General features: G+C 39.4%; 1 protein-coding gene across 2 annotated transcripts in view; it reads left to right on the top strand.

Moving 5' to 3' along the window:
- LOC149260346 (rsm22-cox11 tandem fusion protein 2, mitochondrial-like) overlaps nt 1-27,028 on the top strand; it is a 561,260-nt gene that overhangs the window by 351,146 nt on the left and 183,086 nt on the right. For both annotated transcript variants that reach the window (XM_089420322.1, XM_089420323.1), the window contains exons 8-10: nt 14,920-15,000; nt 15,380-15,484; nt 15,576-15,671. In XM_089420322.1, the coding sequence (XP_089276448.1) occupies nt 14,920-15,000; nt 15,380-15,484; nt 15,576-15,671 (282 nt within the window). The remainder of the gene's footprint in view (nt 1-14,919; nt 15,001-15,379; nt 15,485-15,575; nt 15,672-27,028) is intronic.

The raw sequence follows: 27,028 nt of genomic DNA, 5'->3' as shown, positions 1-27,028 counted from the left end.
ACATGGTATCAGAGGAAATATTCGGAGACAGGAAGGGAAAATCAATTATGGGTCAAGGGCATGATGCAAAGGCATTCACATCAGGAGACTCGTGCAAATTTTCAGAAGAATGCACAAGAGATAGAAATTTCAATTTCTCTATGCTGGCTTCCAGATTGGAAGAAGAAGTTGCTTGCGTAGAAAGCTCTGCATCATCAGGGGTATGGTGTATAGACAGTGGAGCTTCCTAGCATATGACAGGAATCCGGGAATGTTTCTCAAACTATCAAGAGGAAAGAATGATTTTTCAGATCGCCATGGGAATAAGGCAAAGTGTACTCCAGTAGGGAAGGGTACTATAATTTTTCAAACAGAAACAAGAGAGTGGTTCCGAGTTACCAATGTGCTGCATGTGTTAGGACTGGGGACGAACTTACTTTCCGTACCTCAACTTCAAAGCAAGGGCTATGACATTTTCTTCATTAAGGAGAAAGTATACGTCAAACACTCGAGTTGGAAAAAGAAGGTACAGATCGGAATAAGAGGTAATAGGTTGTACAGGTTGCAGCTAGAATCACCAATGGCACTGATAGGCAGTGATGGAGACAAGGATTTGAATGAACTATGGCATAGAAGGACGGGACATTTGCACCATGGGGCTCTGAGAATTCTCAGGAAAACTGTAACAGGAGTTCTAGATCTTAGTACAGAACGAGATGATGCATGCAGAGGGTGTGCTCTGCGCAAGTATTCCAAAGCAACGTTTCCTAGAAGTAATAATAGGGCCAAGAGTGTACTAGGATTGATAAACTCAGATATCTGCGGACCAATGTCCACAAAAGCTCTTAGTGGTGCTGAATAGTTTTTCACCTTCATCGATGACCATTCCAGGAAGACTTGGATGTATTTTCTAAAAACTAAGGATGAGGTTTTCTGTCGATTCAAAGAGTTCAAGGCTCTAGTGGAGAATCTAACAGGAAAGAAAATAGAAGTGTCGCACTCAGACAATGGTGGAGAGTATGTCGACAAGGACTTCACTGATGTTTGTGCTAGGGAGGGCATCAGAAGAGAGTGGACATCTCCCTATAATCCGGAGCAGAATGAAGTAGCAGAAAAGAAAAACAGGACTATTGTGGAAGTAGCTAGGGCAATGATGTATGATCAGGATATGCCAAAATTCCGGTGGGTAGAAGCATGCAGCATGACAGTCTATGTCCAGAATAGAACTTCTCATAGGGCATTGGGCAAGATTACTCCACAGCAGGTCTTCACCGGGAAGACACCTAAAGTTAGTCATTTCAGGATATTTGGGATTTTAGCATATTGTTGTATACCTGAGGAGAAGAGGAAGAAGTTAGATTAAACTATAGAGAAAGGATATCTTGTGGGATATATCGAGAATGCTAAAGCATATAGAATCTATCTTCCAGGGAGCAGGAAGGTAGTAGTTCAGCGAGATGTGATGTTCATGGAGGATAGGGCCTTCAAAAAATCTCAAGAAATGCCTTCCAAGGATCAGTCAAAAGATGAGCCGTTGGTAAAACCACTTCAACCAGCGGAAGCCAATACCGTAAATTCTCCTTCAAAATAGGAAGAATCACAGGAAGAGGAAGAGCTAACAGATGCACTTACTACCAGAGGAAGAACGAGTCAGGAAGTCCGACAGATTCTACAGGATGATGAAGATTTCATTGGTGCACCTAGGAATAATAAAAGGGAGCGAAGACAGCCAGACAGATATCAGGCCTTAGTAGCTCAGGTTGGGGAACCTTCCAGTTTTCAGGAGGCCGTTCAACATCAAGTTTGGATGGATGTGATGGTGGAGGAATATAGCTCTATAATGGTAAATGATGTCTGGGAAGTAGTGCCTAAGCCTCAGGACAGATTAGTGGTAGGTTCGAGATGGATCTACAAGATCAAATAGGCTGCAGATGACTATGTGGAAAAATACAAAGCTAGGTTTGTGGCTAAGGGGTATGCTCAGAAGGAAGGAATAGACTATGAAGAGACCTTCGCCCCAATAGCCAGGTATACATCTATTAGAACTGTGATATCTCTTGCAGCATAGATGGGGTGGGAGATTCATCAGATGGATGTCAAGACGACATTCTTGAACGGGGTGATAGAAGAGGAAGTATACAATGAACATCTAGAAGGCTTTGAAACACATGAGAAGATATCTCATGTATGCAGATTGAAGAAAGCTTTGTATGGGCTCAAATAGGCGCCTAGAGCATGGAATGGTTGAATTGATGGCTACTTGCAGAAGATGGGGTTCGTCAAGAGTGATGCAGATCCCAATTTCTACTATCTAGTTGTAGAGAATGAGCCTATAGTCCTAGTATTGTATGTGGATGATCTCTTCCTGACAGGGTCCTCCAGGCTCATTGAGGACCGCAAGAAGAATCTAGCCACAAAATTCGACATGAAGGATTTGGGATAGATGCATTATTTCGTGGGGTTGGAAGTTTGGTAGCATAAGGGTGAGATCTTCCTTGGATAAGGGAGATATGCTACAAAAATCCTGAAGAGATTCAGCATGCAAGACTGCAGGCCTATGGCTACTCCAATGATCACCAACTGGAAGAAAATTGATGCATCAGAAGACAAAGATGTTGATCCCACCTTATACAGGCAGCTCATAGGGTCCTTGATGTATCTGGTCAATACCAGGCCAGAGATTTGTTACGCTATCATCACCCGTCAGTGCATGGTGGAACCTAAGAGGGCACATTGGGCAATAGCCAAACATGTTCTTAGATATATACAGGGAACAATTATTGTACACCAGAAGTAATGACATCAGATTGAGTGGGTTTACTGATTTAGATTGGGCTAGATGTTCAGTAGATCGGAAAAGTACCTTTGGGTACTGTTTCAACATTGGATCGGGGATGAAATCCTAGTGCAGTAGGAAACAACAATTTGTAGCTCTAAGCTCAACTGAAGCAGAATATATGTCCGCTAGGACAACTTCGTGCGAAGCCATATGGCTTAGAAAATTTCTTGTGAACCTATTCAGAAGAAGGATGGAGGCGAACAAGATCATGTGTGACAATCAGGGTTGCATCAAGCTCTTTGAGAATCCATTATTTCATAATCTGTTAAAGCACCTTGATATTCGGTGTCACTTTGTTAGAGACTGTGTCCAACGAGGAGCAGTACAGTTGAACTACACTCCTACAAGAGAACAGGTGGCGGACATCCTCACCATGGCCTTAGGAAGAACAAAGTTTGTTTATTTCAGGGAGAAGATGGGGATGGTAAAGAATCCATTTCACTAGTAGAAATGGATAAGTATCAGGGGATGCAATGCAACAGTTAGCAGTGGAAGTGCTATGGGCAACATGGACAACATGTTGAGATGGAGCTGAGTACAGAGGTAGCAATGGCAGTAGCAGAGCCATGGGCAGCAATACAGGAGGCAGTAGTGTAAAGGATGTTGGGCAGCAAGCCAAGCATTAGCACAGGTACCGATGCTAGAGGATCAGTGTGATGTTCAATGATGGAGCATTACTAGAGCACATTCCTTGCTAAGACTCAAGAGGGAGTGCTGATTTGTGGTATCATCGGGTGTGTTGTAGCCATGAAAATTGGTGGAGAGACTAATGCACATAAGATCTCCAAGACCTAGAAATCGTTTGAGAAATTCCATATGGATGAGGAGTTATTAAAATAATTAATATTTTTAATGGGTTCCTAAGTCTAAACTTAGGAAAATAAAAATATTAATGGGTATTAATAAAGATAAGGATGAGAAGCTTCTAAGAGACAAGGATCAAGTCTGTTTTAATCTTAGCAGTTGATTAGAGACTTAATCTCGGCCGTTGATTTGTCAATAGGAAAAGTATAAGAGAAGACTTGAGGGTCATTTGAGATACACTAGCAGATACTCAGTATCCCAAGGAAAATTGATTCTCAGAGAGAGTGAAATCGATTTCAGAGGGAGAGTTGTAGGGTGGAGAAAGAGGGGGTGATTAGCAACAGTCAGGGAGATCAAAAGAGGTGACGTAGAACATAGAGACAAAGTCAATGACGCAGAGAAGGACAGAGCAACGCAGAGCCACGCAGGGCGACGCAGTAGGGAAAGGAAGTCCTCCTGGGTATCAGAAAGTCTCAGGTGTTTTCTCCCTGTGTCTATGCAATTTTTTTTTGTAAAAGCGATTGTTGCTAAAGATTAATAAAACCCTCCTCTGCTGCACCTGTTTTCCCGCATTGGGTTTTTCCAGGGACAATTATCCAAAAATAATTGTGTTCATGTGTTTGATTCTTGTCCATATATTTGTTTCTATATAATGGTGTGATATTTGTAGTAGAATTTATTTAAGATTTACTGAAGTGATTTCGTAAATAACTTGTTGAGAAATAAGTAGGTAAAATAAATTAGTTGTTGCAGTAATAGAATTTCTGTTTAGAAATTTTGACACTAGCCTCATTGACACGACCCGAGGCTAGAACTCATTAGTGAAAGTTACCTCTTCCTCGCAACTTCTTTTGTTTCCTTTTCCCTAGTCTTATCCTCTTCCAAATTTTCAATCTGACTATGTATTTCTGCTTGAATTTGCCTTATCTCCTCCTTCGGTGCTGGACATGGGGCTACTTGGCCTCTTATTCTAGCCAAGTGTTGCTTTAACTTTCAACTTATGAATACCTCCTCCACCCGACACTACTACTTATCATATTTGCAATACACTTGGTCATCAATAACATCACAATCGGCCCATGCCGGGTCTTTGACTCATGGGGCCATGGAATTTAAATGGAAGGAAATCTGCAAATCCAATAATCAAAGATGCAACAAATTACAATGCAAACCTAAGTTGCACGAAACGGGGAAGCGAAACGAAACGCGGAAGCGAAACGAAACGCGACCTCCCCAAATTTTGGAAACGGGGAAACGCGAATATATATATATATATATATATATATATATATATATATATATATTAAAAACATTTAAAAATTATTAATATACATATGTGCAATCATAAAGCATTAATGATACATTTGCTTAAACATTTTAACATTAAGATTAAATTTACATCACAATGATCACATTTACTCATGAGTCATCACATAATGAAAATAAAAATATAGGAACTGGAAAATCCAAAATCAGCCTTTATTTATATTAGTATATGAGGCTGCAAGTACAATAAAGACTATAATGCTGCAAGAACTATAGAGACAAGTCACAAAAGACTAATCCTCATCATAACAATCCTCATCAAAAATAGAAGCACCAGAATGCTCAACAGTGGACCCTAAACCAGCGACTGAAACAACTGCCAATCTCCAAGAGAAACTCCTTGCTGAATAGTGTGATGAGAGAATGAGAGGCACTGCTCTTTTATAACTTTAGAAATGGTTTCTAGAACAACTTAGAAACCCTAAAAAAATTTACAAACTAATTAGAAAAAAAAAATTTTTAAAAAACAAGTGATTTTTTGGAGGAAACGGGGCCCGTACGGCCTGGAAACGCGTTTCTGGCTGTACGGGCACGTTTCCATTTCGGGAAACGTGCCCGTATGGCTGGAAACGCGTTTCCAGGCCGTACGGTACGCGGAAACGCGTTTCCGTTTCGTTTCCGTACGGAAACGGACCCTCCCCCTGCGTTTCCTGCAACTTAGATGCAAACCCTATCTTAAATTTTAATATGATGCATGCAAAGTTGCAGATGCAAACTAGTAAGATTTAAGAACAAAGGGGTAGAAGTCAATTTGGAAGAAAAAGGAAAGGAAAGAAAACAAGGACAAAATTCAGATCTGCAATCTTAAAAGAGAGAAGAAGATACCCAGGAATGAGAAAATGAGCCGTAGCCTCTTTCCAAAGATTCCATGTTGATTTGGGGTATCATTGGATGTGCTCTAGCCATGAAAATTGGCGGAGAGGCTAAAGCACATGGGATCTCCAAGACCCAGAATTGGTTTGGATAGATTGAATCCGGTTTGGGAGATATTAAAATAATTAATATTTTTAATGGAGTTCCTAAGTCTAAACTTATGAAAAATAAAATATTAATGGGTATTAATATAAAATTGGGTTAGAAGGTTCCAAAAGTCATGGATCAAGCCAAATCTAATCTTAGCTGTTGATTAGAGATTTAATCTCGGCCGTTGATGGACCAACAGGAAAAGTATAAGAGGAGGCTTGAGGGCCAGTTAGAAAATACATCAGAGTGATCAGTCATTCATTTTGCTAGAGTGGGTTTGCTAAGCAAAGTTGAATCAATGATCAACAGCGAAGGGCAGTGAGTACGAGGTAGAGAGGCAGAGACGACACTGAAAGACCAACGCAGAAGCGGAGACAGCAAGAGCAACAACCAGTCCGAGCTACGCAGAGCCTAGCAGAGGCAGCGCAGAGCCCAGAGAGACTGCGTCATCCACGTAGAGGGCAGAGGGAGTGACACAGAAGCCTCTAGAGGCTACACAGTGCCTCAGAGGGTTGACACAGAGGGTCCTAGGGCTAACGCAGGTCAGCAGAGGGCTTACACAGTGGCTAGAACAGCCAGCGCTGTGCTTTGATTGTGCCGGAGAGGGTTTCATGGGATAGGTTTTCTGAATATATGTTTCCAGATATAGAGGTATTGCTGCCGTATATTTTTCTCTGTCGGGTGAGCTGGTTTAGGCACCCAGATGTACTCTGATAAACTGCATAATAATATAACCCTCTGAATAGCTACACCGGTTTTCCCGCATTGGGATTTTCTGGGGACATTGGTCCAAAAATAACAGTGTCACTTGTGTGCTTGTTTTCTTTCAATTGATGATCTATAGATGTTGATATTGTATTTGTGTTTATTTTTAGTATTTACATGGTAAATAACTTGTTAAGTAATTAAACAAATAGGATGAAATAAACCAGATAGTACATGAAGAATTTCTAATAGGCTAGAATTAGAAATTCTAACATGGTATCAGAGCGTGGTTGCAGATCATAGGAAAACTGAAGGCATCAACCGAATAGAGCATTTGCAGTAGATTCAGTTGTCTCGATTGATAGAGCTGATCCTTGCAAAAGGCGACAGAGGGAGGTGTGACGCAAAGGGACTGCGTCATCATTTTGAGCCAGAGAAAGGCAACGCAGAGGCTAGGGGAGGCAGTATCAGGCTCATGCAGAGGTGAGGAGGGCTGATGTAGTTGGCTGGGTGAGATGATTTTCCGGTGTCGGGATTGCGCAGAGCCAAGTGGCTCAATCCTTTAGTGGCTGGGGTATAGGAGGCTATGGGTAATTTGCGGAGCGAAGCTGGTGGGGTACTGTGGTCACAATAGTACTTAACAGGGCAATACCAAGGTGGAGGGAGTTGTTGCCGAGGTGGATTTCTAGCCAAGGAATCCGGATCAATAGACGATTGGAGTGGGTAAACTTGACATTGGCAAAGGGATTTCCAGAAGGGAAATCGAGACTCAAAGGGAGTTGAACCGAGAACTTCCAGACGGAATGTTGAGAGACTCAGCAAGAGTCGAATAGAGGACTTCCAGGAGGGAAGTAGAGACTTGGAGGAGTCGAAAGAAAAGCAGTGAGATGGCCGTGAATGGGTTGGGAGATCAGGATAGGCTGGACGGAGCGTCCAACTTTATGGTCTGGAAGGCTAGGATCTTGTCCATTCTAGACAGACATCGCCTCAAGGGCTTCGTCACGAGAGTGATAGCTGTCCCAGTTGACCTGGTAGCTAATGCAAGGTACGAGGAGGCAATGGTGAAGGCTAAGTGCATCATCCTTGATGGGGTCAAGGATCATTTGGTATCACATATCGTTAAGAAGGAAACAACAAAGGAGATGTGGGATGCCTTGAAGACATTGTACCAGCATACTTCTACGCAGAGAAAGATGCTCCTGGAGAATTAGCTAAGGGCATGCTAGATGCAGAAGGGAGAGTAGATAGATGTCTTCCTCGATCGCTTGAAGGAAATCCGTGACTAGCTAACTTCCATAGGGGCCACGCTGGATGAGGAATTGATGGTGAAGACCGCACTGAACGTAGTTTCCAAGGATTGGGAGTTACTCGTCCAAAGTATATTGGGCAGGACGAGTCTTCTAGATTGGGAAGAATTGTGGGCGACTCTTCATCAAGAAGAGATCAGATGACTGACCAAGGCTGGGAGTAGCGACAAAGGAGTCAGAATCAAGAAGGAGGAAGAAGAGGACGTGACTCTAGCATCTGCGGGAAAATAGGAGAAGAGGAAGAAAAAGGACCTCTCAAAGGTCAAGTGCTTCCATTGTGGGGAACTGGATCATTTTGCGAACCAGTGTCCTAGGAAGAAGAGCAAGGGAGAGGCTTCAGATTCGAAGGCAGCGCTTGCAAAGGTGGAGAAAGAAGTCGAGGAGGAGGACGATTGTGCCATGAGTGCTAATGTGCCACTTGAGAAGAAGTGGGGAGACATCGAGCTGTAGTCAGAGGACTACAGGCGACGAGGGGTAGGATCCTCAAGCTACTAAACCTCTTGGATTATACCTTGCTATGGGAGCCCCAAAGAGGAGTAGCAGTACTGGTGGATGTCGGTAGAGACGGATGCGGATGGACCGACAGAGAGTGCTACAGTGCAAGAGTTCCGGGACAGCGCGAGGCTAGCAAGCTACAACAGTGCGAGAGGCACGAGAGTGTTGCACCAGTGCAGGATGACACAAAAAGGTGTGTAATGGTGCGAGATGCAGGTAGTTGTTGCAGCAGTGCAGAGGTCAGTAGAGTGAGCACTTGTTAGTAGCAGAGAGGGCTTCAACATCGGGAGTGTTTCTAGCCTGACAAGGATGTCAGGAGTTGGGTGGATCAGTTACTTACTTCTCAGTAACTGAGTTGCAATGCAGTATCACTATGCAGTAGCATGATACAACATGATGTGAGGTGGATGCAGTGTTGGGAGGATGGACCAGTAACACCACGGATGTAGAGGGAGATGCAGTACGGATGCAGCAGTGGCAGTGGTAGGGTCATGGGAAGCAGTATAGGATGCAGCAGTGGCAGTGGTAGGGCCATGGGCAGCAGTATAGGATGCAGTAGTGTAGAGGATGTTGCGCGGGGAGGCATAGCATCAACACAGGGACCGGTGCCAGATAATCAATGTGATACTCAGTGTGGAGTATTACTAGAGCACAATCCTCGCTAAGAGGGAGTGTTGATTTGGGGTAGCATCAGATGTGCTCTAGCCATGAAAATTCATGGAGAGGCTAAAGCACATGAAATCTCCAAGACCCAAAAATGGTTTGGACAAATTGAACCCAGTTTGGGAGATATTAAAATAATTAAGATTTTTAATAGAGTTCATAAGTCTAAACTTAGGAAAAATAAAATATTAGTGGGTATTAATATAAAACTGGGTTAGAAGGTTCCAAAAGTCATGGATCAAGCCAAACGTAGTCTTAGCTGTTGATTAGAGATTTAATCTTAGTCGTTGATGGACCAACAGGAAAAGTATAAGAGGAGGCTTGAGGGCTAGTTGGAGAATGCACCAGAGTGATCAGTCATTCATTTTGCTAGAGCGGGTTTGCTAAGCAAAGTTGAATCAATGATCAGCAGCGAGGGGCAGTGAGTACGAGGCAGAGAGGCAGAGATGATATTGAGAGAGCAATGCAGAAGCAAAGACAACAAGAGCAACAACCAGTCCAGGGTATGCAAAGCCCAACAGAGGCAGCACAAAGCCCAGAGAGACTGCGTCATCCATGCAGAGGGCAGAGGGAGTGACGCAGAAGCCTCCAGAGGCTACAGAGTGCCTCAGAGGGCTGACACAGAGGGTCCTGGAGGGTTGACACAGTGGCCAGAAGGGCCAGCACTGTGCTTTGATTGTGCTAGAGAGGGTTTTGTAGGACAGGTTTTTCTAAATACCTGTTTCCGGATATAGAGGTATTGCTGCCGTATATTTTTCTCTGTCGGGTGAGCCCGTTTATGCACCTAGATGTACTCTGATAAATTGCATAATAATATAACCCTCTGAATAGCTGCACCGGTTTTCCCGCATTGGGTTTTTTCGGGGACATTGGTCCAAAAATAATGGTGTCACTTGTGTGCTTGTTTTCTTTTAGTTGATGAACTTTTGATGTTGATATTGTACTTGTGTTTATTTTTAGTATTTACATGGTAAATAACTTGTTAAGTAATTAAACAAGTAGGAAGAAATAAACCAGATAGTACAGGAAGAATTTCTAATGGGTTAGAATTAGAAATTCCAACATTCCATATCCACTAGACAGCTCCAAACCAGCTCCAAGCTTGCTGCTACTAAAAAATTCAGTGTTGTTGCAGAACATTGGAGGTTTTCATATGCTTACAAAAGCTCAAAATGAGAGGTGAGGCAAATGGAAAGACGAGTGGCGGGGTTGTAGGGGAGGGAGCCAGAGGTATCTTCACAACAAAATGCTAGGGTTTAGGGAGGGATATTTATTATTGTTTTATATAGGAAAAGCTACATAATCACTATTGAGTCCATGTGTGGGGTTTGGAAGATCAGTTGGCTGGTCCAGTATGGACTCGGCCGTTTCAGGCCAGTTTGGGCTGGTTTGGTACCAAAGAAGCCTAGACTGCCCCCTGGTCCTCGTTGATGGCTCAGTTGACCTGGCATTCTATCAACCTAGCTGGTTTGACTGGTTCTGAGTTGGACTGGGTTGAGTTTTAGAACTATGCATGTATGAGATCAACTCAGATGCTGGGACGCTGGTGAAAGAAATATGATGTGAAAACGAAGGGTAGCAGGCTCTAGTTGAAGATATATTGTGCAGTTTTGGACCTTTATTGAGGAAATACTTGTAAGGCTGTTAATATATCTTTGTTTCCTCTTCTTTATGATAGAAAGTTTTGGTGCTGTTGTAGGGTTTCTATTAGCGTAAGATGCCTAAATAGTGACTTTTCATCCTCTGAAGGTCCATAATTTTCAAATCTGGATTATGCTATATACCTGGGCTGTTATTTCTAATAGAAATCTGTCTTTTATTTCATTATTCAGATTCTGATGTTATGTGATGAAACAAGTATATTTTAAGGGTATTATGGCATCTTGATGAGCTTGATCTGTTTAGTTGAAAAGCGGATTTACAGAACTGTTATCACTGAGAAAAGTGGGTGTCCCTTCTAAGTTACTCTAGGGTTGTACTTGGATGATTTGCATTTTTTGTGCAGATATAGGAGGTAATAGGACTCTACACATCCAAACCCTTTGTTGCATGAGTTTTTGGTACATAGGTACTTTGGGTACATGGGAACGAATATTCAGTATGACTAGAAGCTTTGCCCAAATTTACAAGAAATGTCAAGTTGGGAGTGACAATAATATAATATATTAAGATTTAATGTATATTAAAAATAAAAATAATATATATATATATATATATATATTTTAAATAAAGTATAAAAAATATAAAAAAATAAATTCAAAATTCAAAATTTAAAGATATTTAATTAAGTAAAAATTTAAATTATTTTAGACGACCAATTTTTTATTTATATTAATATAGATATATATTAATAATTATAAGTACATTATAAATATGGCATTTCACCATTTCAAAGACCACTAGCTCAAGATTTATAGGATTATTAATAAGAAATTCGTTATACTTGTATAATTTTTGCAAAATAATTCAACCAGTAATGATGTATTTATAAAGTTATTAACCAAAAATTGAAATATCTACAGGAGTTCTTTATAAAAATTCAACCAATAAATATATAGATGAAATTGGAGTTAGCAATGCAAAGAGGCCATGGTTAACTCTAAGACAATGAAAAGGTATTATAAAACATCGATAAAGCACAACATTCAGAGAAATTAAATTCATATGAATAAAGAAAAGAGCAGAGCATTGCGAGAGCTCGTCATAAGTAGCCATAGTGCAGCCCAACGACCACCTAAACAAAAAAAAAAATAACAGGCCCCAAAAAATGAGAGAAAAAATTATTTAACTTAAAGCAATGAAATGATATTTTAAGGTCCACGAGATTAAAAATAGTCTATGAGACCATTAGTTCCCTGTTTTTCGCTCTTTGCATTTCAGTGCTTTTCCGATTCAAATTGATGATGAGCTGACCCAACCTTCCAACAATCCCCTTGCTAAAAAGACAATGCCAAGAAACTGATGCTAACATGTTCTCGTAACTTTCTCTGATGTCTTTGAATGCATCACATTCCAAAATGAAATGTTTTTCCGATTCCACAGCCCCAGACGTGCAAAATGTACACACCCCTTCTTCCCAAGCTTCTTTAGGCCTTTTCCACCGTTCTGTTTCACACCGAAGTTGATGTGAGTTGGTTCTTAATTGAGCAATAAGAACCTTTGCCCTCCACGAAGTGCTAGCTCCAATGAACTCTTTTTGTTGTAAATCACATGTAGGGGTGAATTCCCCAATGTAATATTTCTTCTTTATACCCAACCCTTTTCCCCATACCTTTTTACGAAACTTCTCCTTAACAAAATCTTTTAGCTCCTTGCTATTTGTGGGACAGGCATTGAGTTAGATATTCCTTTTTTGCATCCATGTGTAGTTTTGTTTCATCCATGTTTTCTTTCTTTCACTCATGCCTTCATTGAAGATAACATTAGGCCATCTACCCACTTTCATTTGTTCAATTCTTTTTAGGTATCTTATGAGCCGCACCATAGTAATTGCTTCAATGAAAGTTGCTCTTGTTTCACTCAACATTATCTCATATGGTACCGAACTTTTTATTTTGAACTTGCTCATGATCAAGCGTTTTTGGATTTTCTCAATTTGTTTCCATTTTGAGATGGGAGTGCTGCTAGCCGACAATTCACACCCATATAGCATCAAATCTGAGGTCAATTGCTATTGTTTTGATGATTCAAAATATCAAATGAAACACCTCAAATTAAACTCGAAATACAAAATTTCAGAGACAAGGAAGAACTGATTGATACAGCGAGATGTAATTGATCATTATGCAGTAGATTAAACGCAGCAGGGCAAAGAATTGCTTACTTTTACCGCGATTTCTTCCAAATGATAGGACTTGAAACTAGTCAGGTGCAAGGCATTGAACTGTAAAGAGGGCCTGGCTCATATTTTAGTAGCAACATAGCTTAGTGTGAAAGAATCCTATTAGTCCATAGTGGAGAATTGGATTCGAAACTGGACTTGTGCCAATTATCGCTAGATGGGAACAATTTGAGCGTTTTGTTTGTCTGAATTGGGAAGTGGGGTCTATCCAACACAATTATAGCCACTGCCCAGGAAATGGAGAAGAGGATCTTAAATCTCAACATTCAGAAAAACTGGGATTCGAGTTGCTCTCATCTTGGTAAGTTTTAGCAACGAGATTCCCATTCGCGGAACAACATTCAATGCACTCAACAGTCGTTGGATGTTAGACAAGTGTTCTGAATTACAGATCTATCCCAACAGGAAATAGATCCATCCAAACTAAACCTGTCTCCTTTGGTCAGACAGCCGCAGTAGCTCCCTCTGGCACAGTCACGTTCCCAAAAAAGCTCCAAAGTACTGGCATACACTCTCATCAGTTTTGGAGCGTTTTGTACCCGCTCCCAAGCTCCAAGGGGCGCATGAGCGTGTGGTACGTGCTCTCTATTGGAAAATTAGGAGACAGAGATTATGGAGATTGTCCTTAACTTGATAATTACTTGTGATGTGGGTTGGCTTTTTGTTACTTTATTAGATCTTGTTCATCAAGCAATTACAAAAACAATGAAGATCAAAACAAGACAAAGTACACAAGTTATAGGCTCCAAGCTAGGGCAAAACCCCTGCAAGGGGAAAACCTAGAAAAATGCTTCTCTTCTTATAGAATTTGTTCACAAAGAGACTTCCAAGACCCAAAGACCGAAGCCCAAAATCCTCCCAAGTACCAACTCAGCCTCCCAGCAAGATCTTCTCCCAAGTAGCTTCCAAAGATTAACCCACTGCAACTTCGATACAGAATTTTAGCCTTGCAACTGCTCCTCAGAATTTGTGCCCTACAATTTTGGCCTCCGACAACTGTAGCTTCAAAAAAACCCTAACTTCGCACATGTGGAAAGAGAGAGATTATCCCAAGAAACTTCGATTCTTCCTTCTTTTCTTCGTCCTTCTAGCTTCTCTTCTTCTTCACTATTGCAAATCGAACTTGTGTGAGATGAGTGCCTCAAACGAGGTCGAACTCCTTGTATTTATAGCCTCCTTTAGGGGTCGAAATAACCCTCCCTCAGGCCAACTTGTCCTTGACTGGGGGTGTCTTGGTCTTGGAGAAATAAATGGCTTTTTCTTGACAAAACAAATATTTTTCTTTGTTACAATGAGTCGAAAAGGGACTATAATACATCACATAGTTTCTTCTTTGTCCTAGAAAGACCTAGAAGCACGAAGAACATGCTTTTGACCTAGCCTTGAACATGAAACCCATGCTTTACATGAAATAAAAATTTCTTCTCTTTCTTTTTCTTTCTTTATACAAAGTATACAATGTCAAGATTACAAATAGGTCATTATGATGACTGAACCTAGTTACAACTTCCAACACTTTCCAATGGCTGGGAGTGGTACTTGTGTAACATAGTCCAAACCTATATGCTTTACACTTCATTTTCTTTTTTTTGGCATTAATGTACATTTTATTAGCTATTCAATTTATAAAGGTTAGAAGCATCGAGATGTAATATATCCTCGAGCACAGTACTTGGTCTTGTGGTTGTTTATTAAAATTCAGTTCCACACACACACACACACACTTTCTCTTTCTTTCTCTATCTATAGAACTATATTTAGTTAGATAGATAGATGTGCTTTAGTGTATTTTAAATTTTAGGATGTATTTCAATTCACATATATCCATGTGTCATTTTTGGTAAAAATAGCTGTATGTTAAAGTTTGCATTCAGTGAAAGGATTCATAAAGAAATAACTTCTATTGTTGGAAGAAGACTTGGTGTTAATGCTTTTCTGTCTAGAACTGGGGGCCCTACTTTGTACTATTACCTATTGTATTAATAATTATGTGACAGGTGTTGATCGAGCCTGGGACTCCAGGAGGGTCAAGCACCATTCGTCAGATTCGATCTCACATTCTATGGATGGAGAAAAAGGTAATATGGAAGGATCCTTATTTTGACCGTAATTTTCTTCTTGCATATGGTTCTGAACAATTGTTATTATCACGTTTCCATATCAACAAAAATAAAGTAAGAATCTTGAATGGACTCTGTTTCATAATAAGCAACTACACTATTCTTCTCTTTGTTTCTTTTGCAAATACCATAATGATCTTTGCTACTATCGTATTTCTTTTACATTGCTAAATGTCCTTTCTTGATGCCCTTGTCTACCATTTTGCATTCTATCTTTGCTTTTATTTAAACTCAATCATTTATATAAAGTTGTGTTGATATTGACAAACACAATTTATATCAGTGTTTACTAATATTTTCAATCTCTTTAGCTCTGTTTGGTTATTCATTTTTGTAGAAGTGTAGGAAAAGGGAAACAACATCCAAAGAGGCATCCGAATCACAGGAAGGCACAATGAACAGCTCATCATCTTCAGACACTGGTGCATTCGTGATTGCTCCTGTGAGTTGCTTCTGCCAGAGAATTTTTGTCTGAAATAATTAGTGCCATTTTTTCATCGATATCAGCTTTGACGTTATGCTATTTCTTGTAGTGTGCACATGATGGAGTATGCCCAATGGACAAAACCGGAACATTTTGTCATTTTGTTCAGCGCTTGGAAAGAACCTACTCACAGCGTACCTATAAGGTAAATTGGGGCTAATCCTGGATACATGCTGCTGGGAAGCAAAAATAGATTTCCTGTAGATATAATTGGACTTATTATAACACAATATGGCCTGATAACATTTGATCTATCTGCAAACTGTTGGAACCCATGCCCATGCTTCTCTGCAATGCTTGAAAACTATTTTGTTGGACAACTTAAAGTAACAACTAAATGTTTCAGCTACGGTTTGTGAAATATTATTACCTTCATGATTCAGAAGAATAAATATTTAAGATTTTTTTTTTTTTTTTGAAACAAATTCTGTGAAACTCAAAATCAACAAATTTAGAAATTTAGTGGTCAACATTATACTTGAATGGCTTGATTTTATCCATTGGACTGATGCTATATATTGATCATATATCTGTAAATAATTTTTCATCCTTGCATTATTGAAATCTTAGAAGGCATATCACTGGTAAGATTCTGATGGTGATGTTTACTGTCTGATCTGTGCCTTATTTAGGAATAGATAGTTTATATTCATGATTGTATTCAAAACTGGAATAGAGAAAGAGTTGTTTTAAGCAATACTTTAGCCAAGGAAAATCATAAACATTGGTGAAGCACCTTCATGAATAATCTCGAACCAATCTCAACCTAAATGGTATAGTCCCAAAAAAGAATAATAAAGAACAAAAGGTGTATGTCTGGAAAGCCATACTCGAGTTGTGTTTTATGTTTAGTTCTGCATGAAATGCATTATTTTGGGCATCTAAGCATTTTAACATACTCCCAAAGTGTCCTTAGAACTTTGTTTCACTCATTATCCCTATGAAAAATGTGGATTCAAGAAAACATAGCATTTGAACTTGCTGATATATCCCTATTCAAGATTTGTCAATAGGAAAGAGAGGAGAAATTATACTATGGTCTGCAGATGAGCAGGAGGTTTATGGGATTGGTAATTGTCACTGTTACTGCAAAATCTATTAGCCCACTACAAAGCCTCACTAGGCACTCTAGGTCTAGGGAAACAATGAGATCAGCCACCATTGTCACCTTAGTGGCTTTCTCCTGCTGTTTTGTGGATGGTTATTATCCCCACAAGGGAGCCTTCCCCGACAGGTCTTGGAGATTAAGTAAGCCAAGGATTCCTAGGCTATATACCCTCTATGGTGTTGATTTTTAAATGCAATATAGACAAGTACACTTTCCTAAAATTGATAATTATTTCCAATGATATTGATATAACTTTAGCACATTCAGATTATCATTAGGCAATTATATTTCAGAGAAATTCAACCATAAATGCATTAGGACAGTAGTGATCACAGTAGAATCATAATCCACAAAGACACAAGAAATTTTACCTTGGGAAGACCCTTATCTAAGGAAAAACCCAACAACCTTTTCTTAGGAGAAATTTGTCAATTCAATAAGAGATACAATTTGATCTTCAGTCAAGATAGGTCAAATTGAACATAGAAACTTCTCAGGCCAAACTCAGTCAAACAGGCCCAGAACTCGGTCAAACTGTGCTCAGGATCTCTGCCCAGAAATTCAGTCAAAAGGGCTACCCTTAAACCCTCAGTCAGCCTGTGGTCAGAGGTTCGAATTCTGCCCATGTCAACTTAGTCAGACCTTTGTCAGCAGTCAAGCTCTGCAACCCACACGTGCGAAGATAACCTTAGTCAAGCCTACAAGTGCAAGGTCAAATAGATTAGAAAACTTCCATAGAAAACTTTTGGCTCCTGTTGAAAATTGGCAGCTAAGGGATGAATTTCTTTGCATGAAATCTCATTTCTAACAATTCTAAAGTGACTTCTCAAAAATAGAAAGCCTTGTCTATCATTTCAAGTATGACTTTCCAAAAATAGTAAATCACCCTGCATCAATTGGCAATCAAGTATAGTTGATAGAAAATCTCTTAACTTATCATTAATCAATCCTAATAGTTCAATCTCGACTTAATCATCAATATTATTATTAATAATTATTAGTATTATCCTATGTTACCAGGATTTGGATACGGATACGGATATAGATACGGATCCGCTAGTTTTTTGAAAATCCAAGATCCGGATACGGCAAGGATACGTCACGTACAAAAAAATAAAATTTAATAATATTTTTAACATTTCTAAAATTTTTAAATTTTTAAAAAACACTTTAGAGTTCAAAAATATTGATGGTTAATAATTATCAATACACAATTTAAATTAAATAATATATATATATATATATATATATATATATATATATATATATATATCAATAGACAAACTAAAATATATATGAGATTTTAAATATTCATTTGAAAGCTACATATCTATATTATTATTATAAAATTATGTATTTAATATCAATACCAAGAACTAAAATATATATGATTTCTTTTAAATGTTCATTTGAAAGCTCATTTGAAAGTTAATGAAACTGAAGCATATGCAAAGTTAATGGCTGGTATTTATATATATATATTTCAAATTATATAAACGCTGATAATAAACTAAACGCTGATAATTTATCAAACTGATAATAATAATATATAAATGCTAACGGTAAACGCACTTCAAAACAGGTTTTCAAAAATGGGAAATTAACCGGTTATCATTTCTAAATGATGTGGCTGTGGTTATAAATTATAAATGCCACTGTGGTTATCGTTTCTAAGTAATGCGGCTGTGGTTATCGTTTCTAAATTATAAACTATAAAATGCGGCTGTAGTTATATAAAAAAATGCGGCTGTGGGAAAGATTTCAGCAAACTGAAATGGCGGAACTTTAACTAGCGTAAAAAGGGAAAACCCTAAACTCCAACGCATACACCCATTTTAATTTTTAACTTTTTCGGGTTTCAGAATTTGGGCAAAAGTTATGCGGGTTCCGGCTTTATACTAGACATACGTTTCTGGTGAGGAGGAGCCGTTTCCAAAAAGTGCACATCCGCCACCTGTCGTATTTGGCACGTATTCCTGCGTATTCGGATCAGATCCGAGGATAAGGAGATCTTTGCCCCTCTGCTGCCGGATCCGGTAACGTAGCTATTATCCTCTTTATGATATTATTATACTATTATTAAAAAGAAATTCAAGTCACTCAATCATGGGACTCAATCATATCATATGTAACTCTCCTCAATTTATGCATATGTTACTCTCTCTCTCTCACTAAATCGATACATTACACTCTCTTACACACCCATTAAAAGCATGTCATATTCCTCTTACACACTCATCAAAACATGTGATAAAAGATTCCTCTTACACACTCTTTCATGCATATGTTACATTCCCTCCTTAATGGCATGAGTTACATGTTGAAGAATCTAGGGCAGTTAGAGTTAATTAGATTCTTCTTGCATGATAACTATTTGTGAGTTATTTAACTTTACTTTTTCAGTTGTCATTATTAGAGTGTGTCTTCTTAGTTCATCAAATAGCTATAAAAAACAAAGAGACAAGAACACATGATGTTGGCTTTCTGGCAGGGCCAAAACCTCTCCCTCTTAGAGAGGAAAACCCGCACAAAATTATTCTTATAAAGATTCCAATTGGCGAATACCAAGACCATGACCCTTGACCTACTAGGCCACTCCAAGACCAAAACACCAATTCTTTTCTTACTGCTGAGATCATCATCATCATTATTGCTTCACCGAGGTCTTCACTACTACTGCACTATCAAGGTCATTACTGAGATTGCTGCAACATCTTTGTGGAGGACTTTACCATTATAATGAGATCATCGTTGTTGTACGCTAGTTGCTTCTTCACCTATATCCTTGCTGCACTCTCACTGAGATCATGTTCATATCAATGAAGTCTCTATACTGTATGAGAGCTGCACCAATGTTAAAATTGGCAACTAGGGCCAAACTCCATGTGGATCTACTTAATACTTATTCATGGCAGATGATATTTTTCTTCGATTCCTCTCGTCGAGAGGTGTAGAATTGATCTAAAGATCATCCGATTTCGACCTGTATTCATGGAGATATGAATTTATTTGTGCTATGGGACAATTCATCAAGGTCGGTCAGCCACTAAATTGCCCCCACTTGTCCTCAATGTTTTAGTATAAAAAGAGGTGGCTTGCAAGTCATTTGAAACGCACCTCTTGTGATCTCTTCCTCTCCACTTGTCTTTGGGTTTTGGTGGGAGGAGAGATCCTAAGAGAATATGTTGCCCTAAGAAGAGATGCCCTAGATCTAAATGCAGTCATGGGAGAGTAGGCTCTACGCTGCCCTAATGGAGAAGCCTAATGCAGCCATGGAAGAAGCCTTATTGTTATCATGGAGAAACGCCTACGCTGTCATGGAAAAGCCTAATGCTGTCCTAAAGGATACTTTCCTACACAGCAAGAAGAAGCCCTAGAGGTGGAGGAGAAAGGGTCCTCTTGAAGACCTTAAGCTTCCCTAAACGCAGGTCTAGAAGAGACCCTATGACGCTGATCTATGATGCTCTAAATCTACTGTCACAATGTGCCCTAGCCGCAGGGTTATGAAAAGATCTATTAGTAGAAAAGATGAGAGATATATATAGCTCAAAGAAGACTCTAACGCTGCCATGGAGGTGAAGGCTTAACATAGTTCTACCGCTGTCCATGTGCCCTAAAAGTTGGTCTAAGAAGAGACCTCAAGACACTGTCAAAAGGAAGCCTGTACACTGTCTGAAGGGTGTTATCTACAGCCAACCTATATGCTATTCAAAAAGACTACTAGCCGCAGCAGGGAGTAAAGGGCTCAATACATTCTTGGAATGGTTAGATGGTACTCTCAAAGGAATGGAGCAAAGAACGCTGATGATAATCACAACATATGTATAGGCAACATACCTGTAGGTGCTTCCTTGTGGTGATTTGGCGTAGCATCGGCTATGCTCTAGCCATGAAATTTGGTGGAGAGGTTGAGGCACATGAGATCTCCAATACCCAGAAAGGGTTTGGGCAGATTCTAAATAGATAAGGAGATATTAAAATAATTAATATTTTTAATAGAGTCCCTAAGACTAAACTTAGGGAAAATAAAATATTAATGTGTATTAATATGAATCTCTATTAGAATGGTCCAAAAGACATGGATCAAGCCGGATCTAATCTCAGCCGTTGATTAGGGACTTAATCTTGGCCGTTGAGATGTCAACAGGAAAAGTATAAGAGGAGGCTTGAGGGTCACTTGGAGAAGTACACCAGATGATCAATGATTCTATTATATAGAGCGGGGTTTGCTAAGAGAGATAGAATCAGTGATCGGGAGAGCAACTGAGGGGCATTGAGTACAGTGAAACAGAGAAGGCAGAGATTGTGTCGGGAGAGCAGCGCAGCAAGCAAGGAGGGTGACACAGAGCTAGCAAGGCCTCACATAGGGTCACGCAGAGGCAGCCAAGTGCTGCGCAGAGCACCAGTGGGGCCAGTGCAGCTGACGCAGAGGCTCCCAAAGTTGACGCAAGGCCTCGTGGGGCTGACGCAGGCCTAGAAAGGCTGATGTAGGGCCAACGTGACATAGAGAGGGGATGACACAATCCAGATTGGGCAGACACTGGGGTTGTAGGAGCAGTTTTTTGCTGAAGAGCTGTTGAAAGGATTTGCCTGGGTTTCAGCCTGGAGATTTCTCTCAAATTGTGAGGTATCGCTGCGAAGGAAATTCTCTGTTGGGTAGGCCAGTTTCGGCACCCAGATTGTACTTTGATATTGCTTAATAAGAAACCCCTCAGATAGCTGCACCGATTTTCCTGCATTGGGTTTTTCCGGGGACATTGGTCCAAAAATAATGGTGTCATGTGGTGTGTTTGTTCTTATTTCTTTTAGTTGCTGATCTGTAATATGTTGAGCATGCACTGGTGTTTATTTTCAGTATTTACTTTGTAAATAACTTGTTAAAGAACAATAACAAGTAGGTAGGAATAAATTAGAAAAAGTGCATGAAGAGTTTCTAAACTAAGTAAAGTTAGAAACTTCAACATCTTGTCTCAACATCAATGGGATGTAGCAGAAAAGACTTCGGATGATGACACTGTATTATTTCACAGTGATGGATGCAACTCAGTGATGGGTGCAACATGGTGCAACACAGTGATGATTAGTGCAGCGTCATAAGATGCAACATAGTGATGATGGGTGTAGCATGGTGCAACGCAGTGATGATTAGTGCAGCATGATGAGATCAAAACATAAATCAAAACATATCATTAAATCAAATCATACCTTACTAGATGGCTCTTCATCATGACATCTTTTTGTAGGTATCAACATCCTTCATACATGCTAACACATCTCCCAAAGATATCTATGGTCAAGTGTCTTCATCTTTTCCGTCAGAGTCTTCATATCCTTTTGGGAAATTTCCTGGTCAAGTCTTCTTGGTCTTTTGGATTTTGATTACCTTCATCAGGGTTGCTTATCTCACAATCTCTTCCTTCTCAATCTCCACATATTCCATTCCCAGGTTCTTTTAATCAAAGTTTCTTAGATGTAGTCATACTATGTTGATTTCATCTAGTGTGTCTTGTGCCTTCCTGCATCCTTTCAGAGGAGGAGATCCGTTTTCTCTTGATCATGCTTCTTAAGATAGAAGCAATGATCCATGTTACTTGCAACCATATGACATGACATTATAATATTAAACACAATAAACCATACCTTATTTTACCTTTAGGTCATCTAGGCTTCTTCCAGCAGCTTCCTTGATTGAAGTGTTTTCTTGATTTGCTTCTTCTCTTATGTCACCATACTATCATCCAAGAGTTCCACAAGTTGGAGTTCCTGATGAAACACTTGCTTCCTCTCTAGATTAGTGAACCCTACGATGAGGATTCCATTAGAGAATTTTGAGGATCTTGTATATCCCCAACTGGCAGATGTTTCCTTTTTGACTTGATGTATGATGAGCCTTGTCTTAGATGACTTCTTCCTTTCCTTTAATGTCCACTAAGGTTTCAAAGAGCTATATCCTTCATGTTTGTTTGTCTTGGATTTTTGTCCTTTATGATTCCCATGGTGATGTTATGAGCTCTTGTTTCTAATGATTCCATGATGCCACGATGCATCTTATTATCGTGGTCATATTTGTAACACAAGATTTAAGAGCTTATGATGGGACCCTTTTGTGAGGGATACCATCTTACTCATAGTAAAGATTTGTTACTCCCTCTTTCCTTGGCCCATTTTCTTCAGCTTCCTCCATCTTTCTAGTGATATGAGCTTCTTTCTATAAACTTTTCATAGCCTTGAATCTTACCTATACTTATTCTGTCTTGCGTGAGGACCAAACTTGCCTTTGCTTTTTGCACATGTTTGAGTTCTTTTAAGTTTTAACCTTCAATACTTTTGCTATTAACTTGTCTTTCTCTATTTAGCATATAGACCATAAGTTGTCGAGTGAGGTAACCTTCTTATCCCATGGATATTTGTTACCTTGATTATCTGTTAGTGCATTATGGTTATCTTCCTTCGTAGATCTTGTAGATGAGGCCTTATGAAGATACCCTACATCCTTTGATACCCTTTACTTTCATGTAGGTCAGATTTCATGTGATCTTCTTCATTGCACCTTCAAAGAATTTGTTTATCATACACATCTCTTTGATGTCTTCAATGTTGCTAAATGAGAGGATCTATAAGTATCCCTTTTATAAATTCAGAGGAGACCTTTTGATATGTTCAATGACTTCAACTACTTAGAGGACTATGTCTATCCTTCTTCTTTATGCAAGGAATCTTGATGACCCATCCAATCTATAGATGTCCTTGTAATCATGAAGTCATTTAACCAAACTTGATTATAGGGAAATATACTTACTTGGCACATGAAGATGAAATCTTCACTTTGATGCTTTCTTGAATGATCTCTTTCAATGAGATTCTTGCTTGAGCTGCATGGTACAATTTGTGGAAATTCCTTATCCTCAAGGAACCCCTACTGCAACAAATCTAAATCTGCTTCACCTACTTGATTGTAATTACATTCATCAAGTTATTCTTCTAAATACTGAAACAAATTACTTCTGCAACCGACACTACTTAAATTTGATTACATGAAACAAGGAAACTGAGCAAAGAACAAGATACATAGGACACAATTATTTTTTGACAAAATAGTCCCTGGAAAACCCAATGCGAGAAAACCAGTGCAACAACTTTGAGGGTTTTCTATTATTAAGCTTTAATTCTGAATACAAATGCTGGTAGACGTCCCGACAAGCTAATGACAAAGAAATACAATGGCAAAAAATCTGAGTGAGTTTTAGCTCACTTCACTCGGTAGATTCCGGTTGATCTTGCAACAAGACTGTTTAACCCTGGCTACTTCTACATTGGCCCTACGTCAGCCTTTCACGCTCTGTGATGTCACATCTGCCCACTGTGTCAGCGTTCCAGTTGTTTCGGCTTTCTGTGTGGAAGGCAACTTCCTCCTTTGCGCTGGCCCTTCTAGCTCTATGTCAAGAATGTGTGGGCCCAGATTGGCCCAGAGTCAGTCCTCCTGGTTGCCACGCTATCTCCGCAAGCTTCTCTCTGCCTCTTTGTCAATATTCCCGAACTATCCCTGCCCCTCTGCTGCAACATCTTTCTAATCGATTTTCCTCTTGAGAATTTCTCACCTCAGAAAATTGATTTCCTCAATCTCTCTTTGTGTTTCTAAATGAATGCCAAGCCTCCTTATACTTTTCTTGTTGAGACATCAATGACCGAGATTAAGTCTCTAATCAACAACTAAGATTAAAACTTGACCTGATTGACCTTCTAGTTCATTCTCACCCATATTTTGATTAATACCCATTAATATTTTAATTTTCCTAAGTTTAGACTTAGGAACCCCATTAAAAATATCAATTATTTTAATAAAATACAATCCAGGTGGAATTTCACCAAACATTTTATGGGTTCCTTAGAACTTATATGCCTTAACCTCTCCACCAATTTTCAAGGCTAGAGCACATCCGATGCTACCAATAACTAACACAATTGAGTTCCAAGGTTTTGCTTGAGACTTCCTTGCATTGTTTAGCACCAAGCACTGCTACTTTTATAATATGTTGAGATTACTTGATTCCTTGACTGTGAGGGTATGATATCGAAATCAAGAATTTTGAGAGCACTGTCATGATGCCCATTCGAGATGTGGCATTGTGTTCTCCTTCTAAAGTGATATTGTTGTAATGTATGATGTGATTGTATATCCTTGTGGCCTTGCTGTGATGCTCCTTGCTGGAGTAGAACCTTGCTTGAGTTGACTAGCATGAACAAAGATTTCCTTCAAGCACTGTCCAATACCAAGCATTGAAACTGCTTCAGACCTAGGTTATTGAGATCCCTGTGGTATAGATTGTAATGACACCCAATTTGGGGCTAGCACCGAAACTGTGAGAGGTACCGTGTCTTCCTTCTTTTGATTGTCATCCGAGTTTTAAGCACTAGCATTGAGACTTCACTTTGACTAAGATTAATTGATCCTGGTATCGAAATTATCTTGAATGGTCTTGTTGTTGTAGACTACTTGTTGAAGACTGATTTTTTAATTCCTTCAACTTGCTTTGATGCCCTTCTTGAAGCGGATCTTTGAATGTCTCTTTTGCTGCCCTTCCTTTGACTTCAACACCTTAGCTCTGATATCATGTTGAAGAATTTAGGGCAGTTAGAGTTAACTAGATTCTTCTTGCATGAGAACTATTTGTGAGTTATTTACCTTTACTTCTTCACTTGTCATTATTATTAGAGTGTGTCTTCTTAGTTCATCAAATAGCTATAAAAAACAAAGAGACAAAAACTCACAATGTTGGCTTTTTGCCATGGCCAAAACCTCTCTCTCTTGGAGAGGAAAAACCGCACAAAATTCTTCTTATAGAGATTCCAATTGACCAATACCAAGATCATGACCCTTGACTTACTAGGCCACTCGAAGACCACGACACCAATCCTTTTCTTACTGTTGAGATCATCATCATCATCATTACTGCTTCACCGAGGTCTTCACTATTGCTACACTATCAAGGTCATTATTGAGGTTGCTGCAACATCTTTATGGAGGACTTTACCATTATGACGAGATCATTATTGTTGTACCATAGCTGCTTCTTCACCTATATCCTTGCTGCACTCTCACTGAGATCATGTTCATATCCACGAAGTCTCTATACTGTATGAGCGTTGCACCAAGATATATGATTACCACCTTACTGAAGTCATGACTGTGTCTAGTATGCCAAGAATGCATCACTATGGGATCACTGAGCTTCTTCTTCTTATCATTATGCCGAGACTGCTGAGACATGACCCTTCTCCTAACCGAAACACTGTGTTGCTCCTTATCCGATATTGCAGGGTGTCTGAGATTACAGAGGATCCGAGATTCTGTCCTTCCTGTACCTATTCGAAGTTTCAGTGCTATTTGAGTTCTATAACAGACCTCCGAAGATCTTAGACAAGTCCGAGTTCTGTAATTCCTGTGGTGACCCTAGCGGGGTATTTATAGGTGTTTTTCCTCCATAATTAGCTGATGTGTCAGTGAACCGTTGTGTCTATTATTTGAGCTGACTTGACTACCTTTTAATTCGATTTCCAAGCCGACGTGACAAAGAGGATGGTGCTTGTCATTTGGAGGGCTAATTGACATTGGTTATGATTCAAATATATTTTTTCTCATGCTCAAGAAGAGCTGCTTCATACATTCTTTGACTCTTTGACTTTCCTATAGTGCTTCAACATGTGCTAGACCTATGCAATGAGCAAGAAACTCATTTTTATAATTTACAGAATTAATATTTCTTTTCGTTTACAAGTACAAAGATCAAAATTACATTTGTGAAGACCGAACCTAGTTACACTTTCTTCAACACTCCCTCTTAACTAGGGAGGTATTCATAATGGTATTTGGTCATTTTCAATCTGAAGAATTTCTCATAAGAAGAATCAAATTGGTAACCCATTTGTATAGCATCATAGTAACCAACATTGTTTCCACAACAAGGCCTTGATTGACAACTCTATCTCTCATTAGATCAGAGCGCAATGTTGGCGAGACCAATGACTATAGACACCTTCATCATTGTCCCTCAAGGTACATACCCAATCGGGTGTTCACTGAGTATGAATTTCTAGGACTCTTCTTATCTTGGGTTCTCAACCCTCAAAGAATATCGGTCCTCTTGCCTACTCTTGTCTTGGATTCCCTAAACATCCTCAAAGAGCATCAGATGCCAAATGATTACCCAATCCTCCATTCTTTCTTCCAAAGTGAAGACAAGAATGTTGTGTCTATCTCTCCCTCTCAATTGGGGAAGATATGCCCAAGTTTCCTCTGATCAGAAACTTGCCCAAGCTCCCTTTTAATTAGGAACTTGTTAGAGCTCCCTCTTAGCTAGGGACTCTTTTATACATTAACAACTTCTTCTTCGTGG

Source organism: Pinus tabuliformis, chromosome 6 (genome assembly GCF_031772625.1).
Source record: "Pinus tabuliformis cultivar Carrire ecotype Pingquan chromosome 6, CPIR1, whole genome shotgun sequence".
NCBI lineage: Eukaryota > Viridiplantae > Streptophyta > Pinopsida > Pinales > Pinaceae > Pinus > Pinus tabuliformis.
The sequence above is the reverse complement of the archived record's forward strand: the minus strand, read 5'-3'. Positions and strand labels throughout refer to the sequence as shown.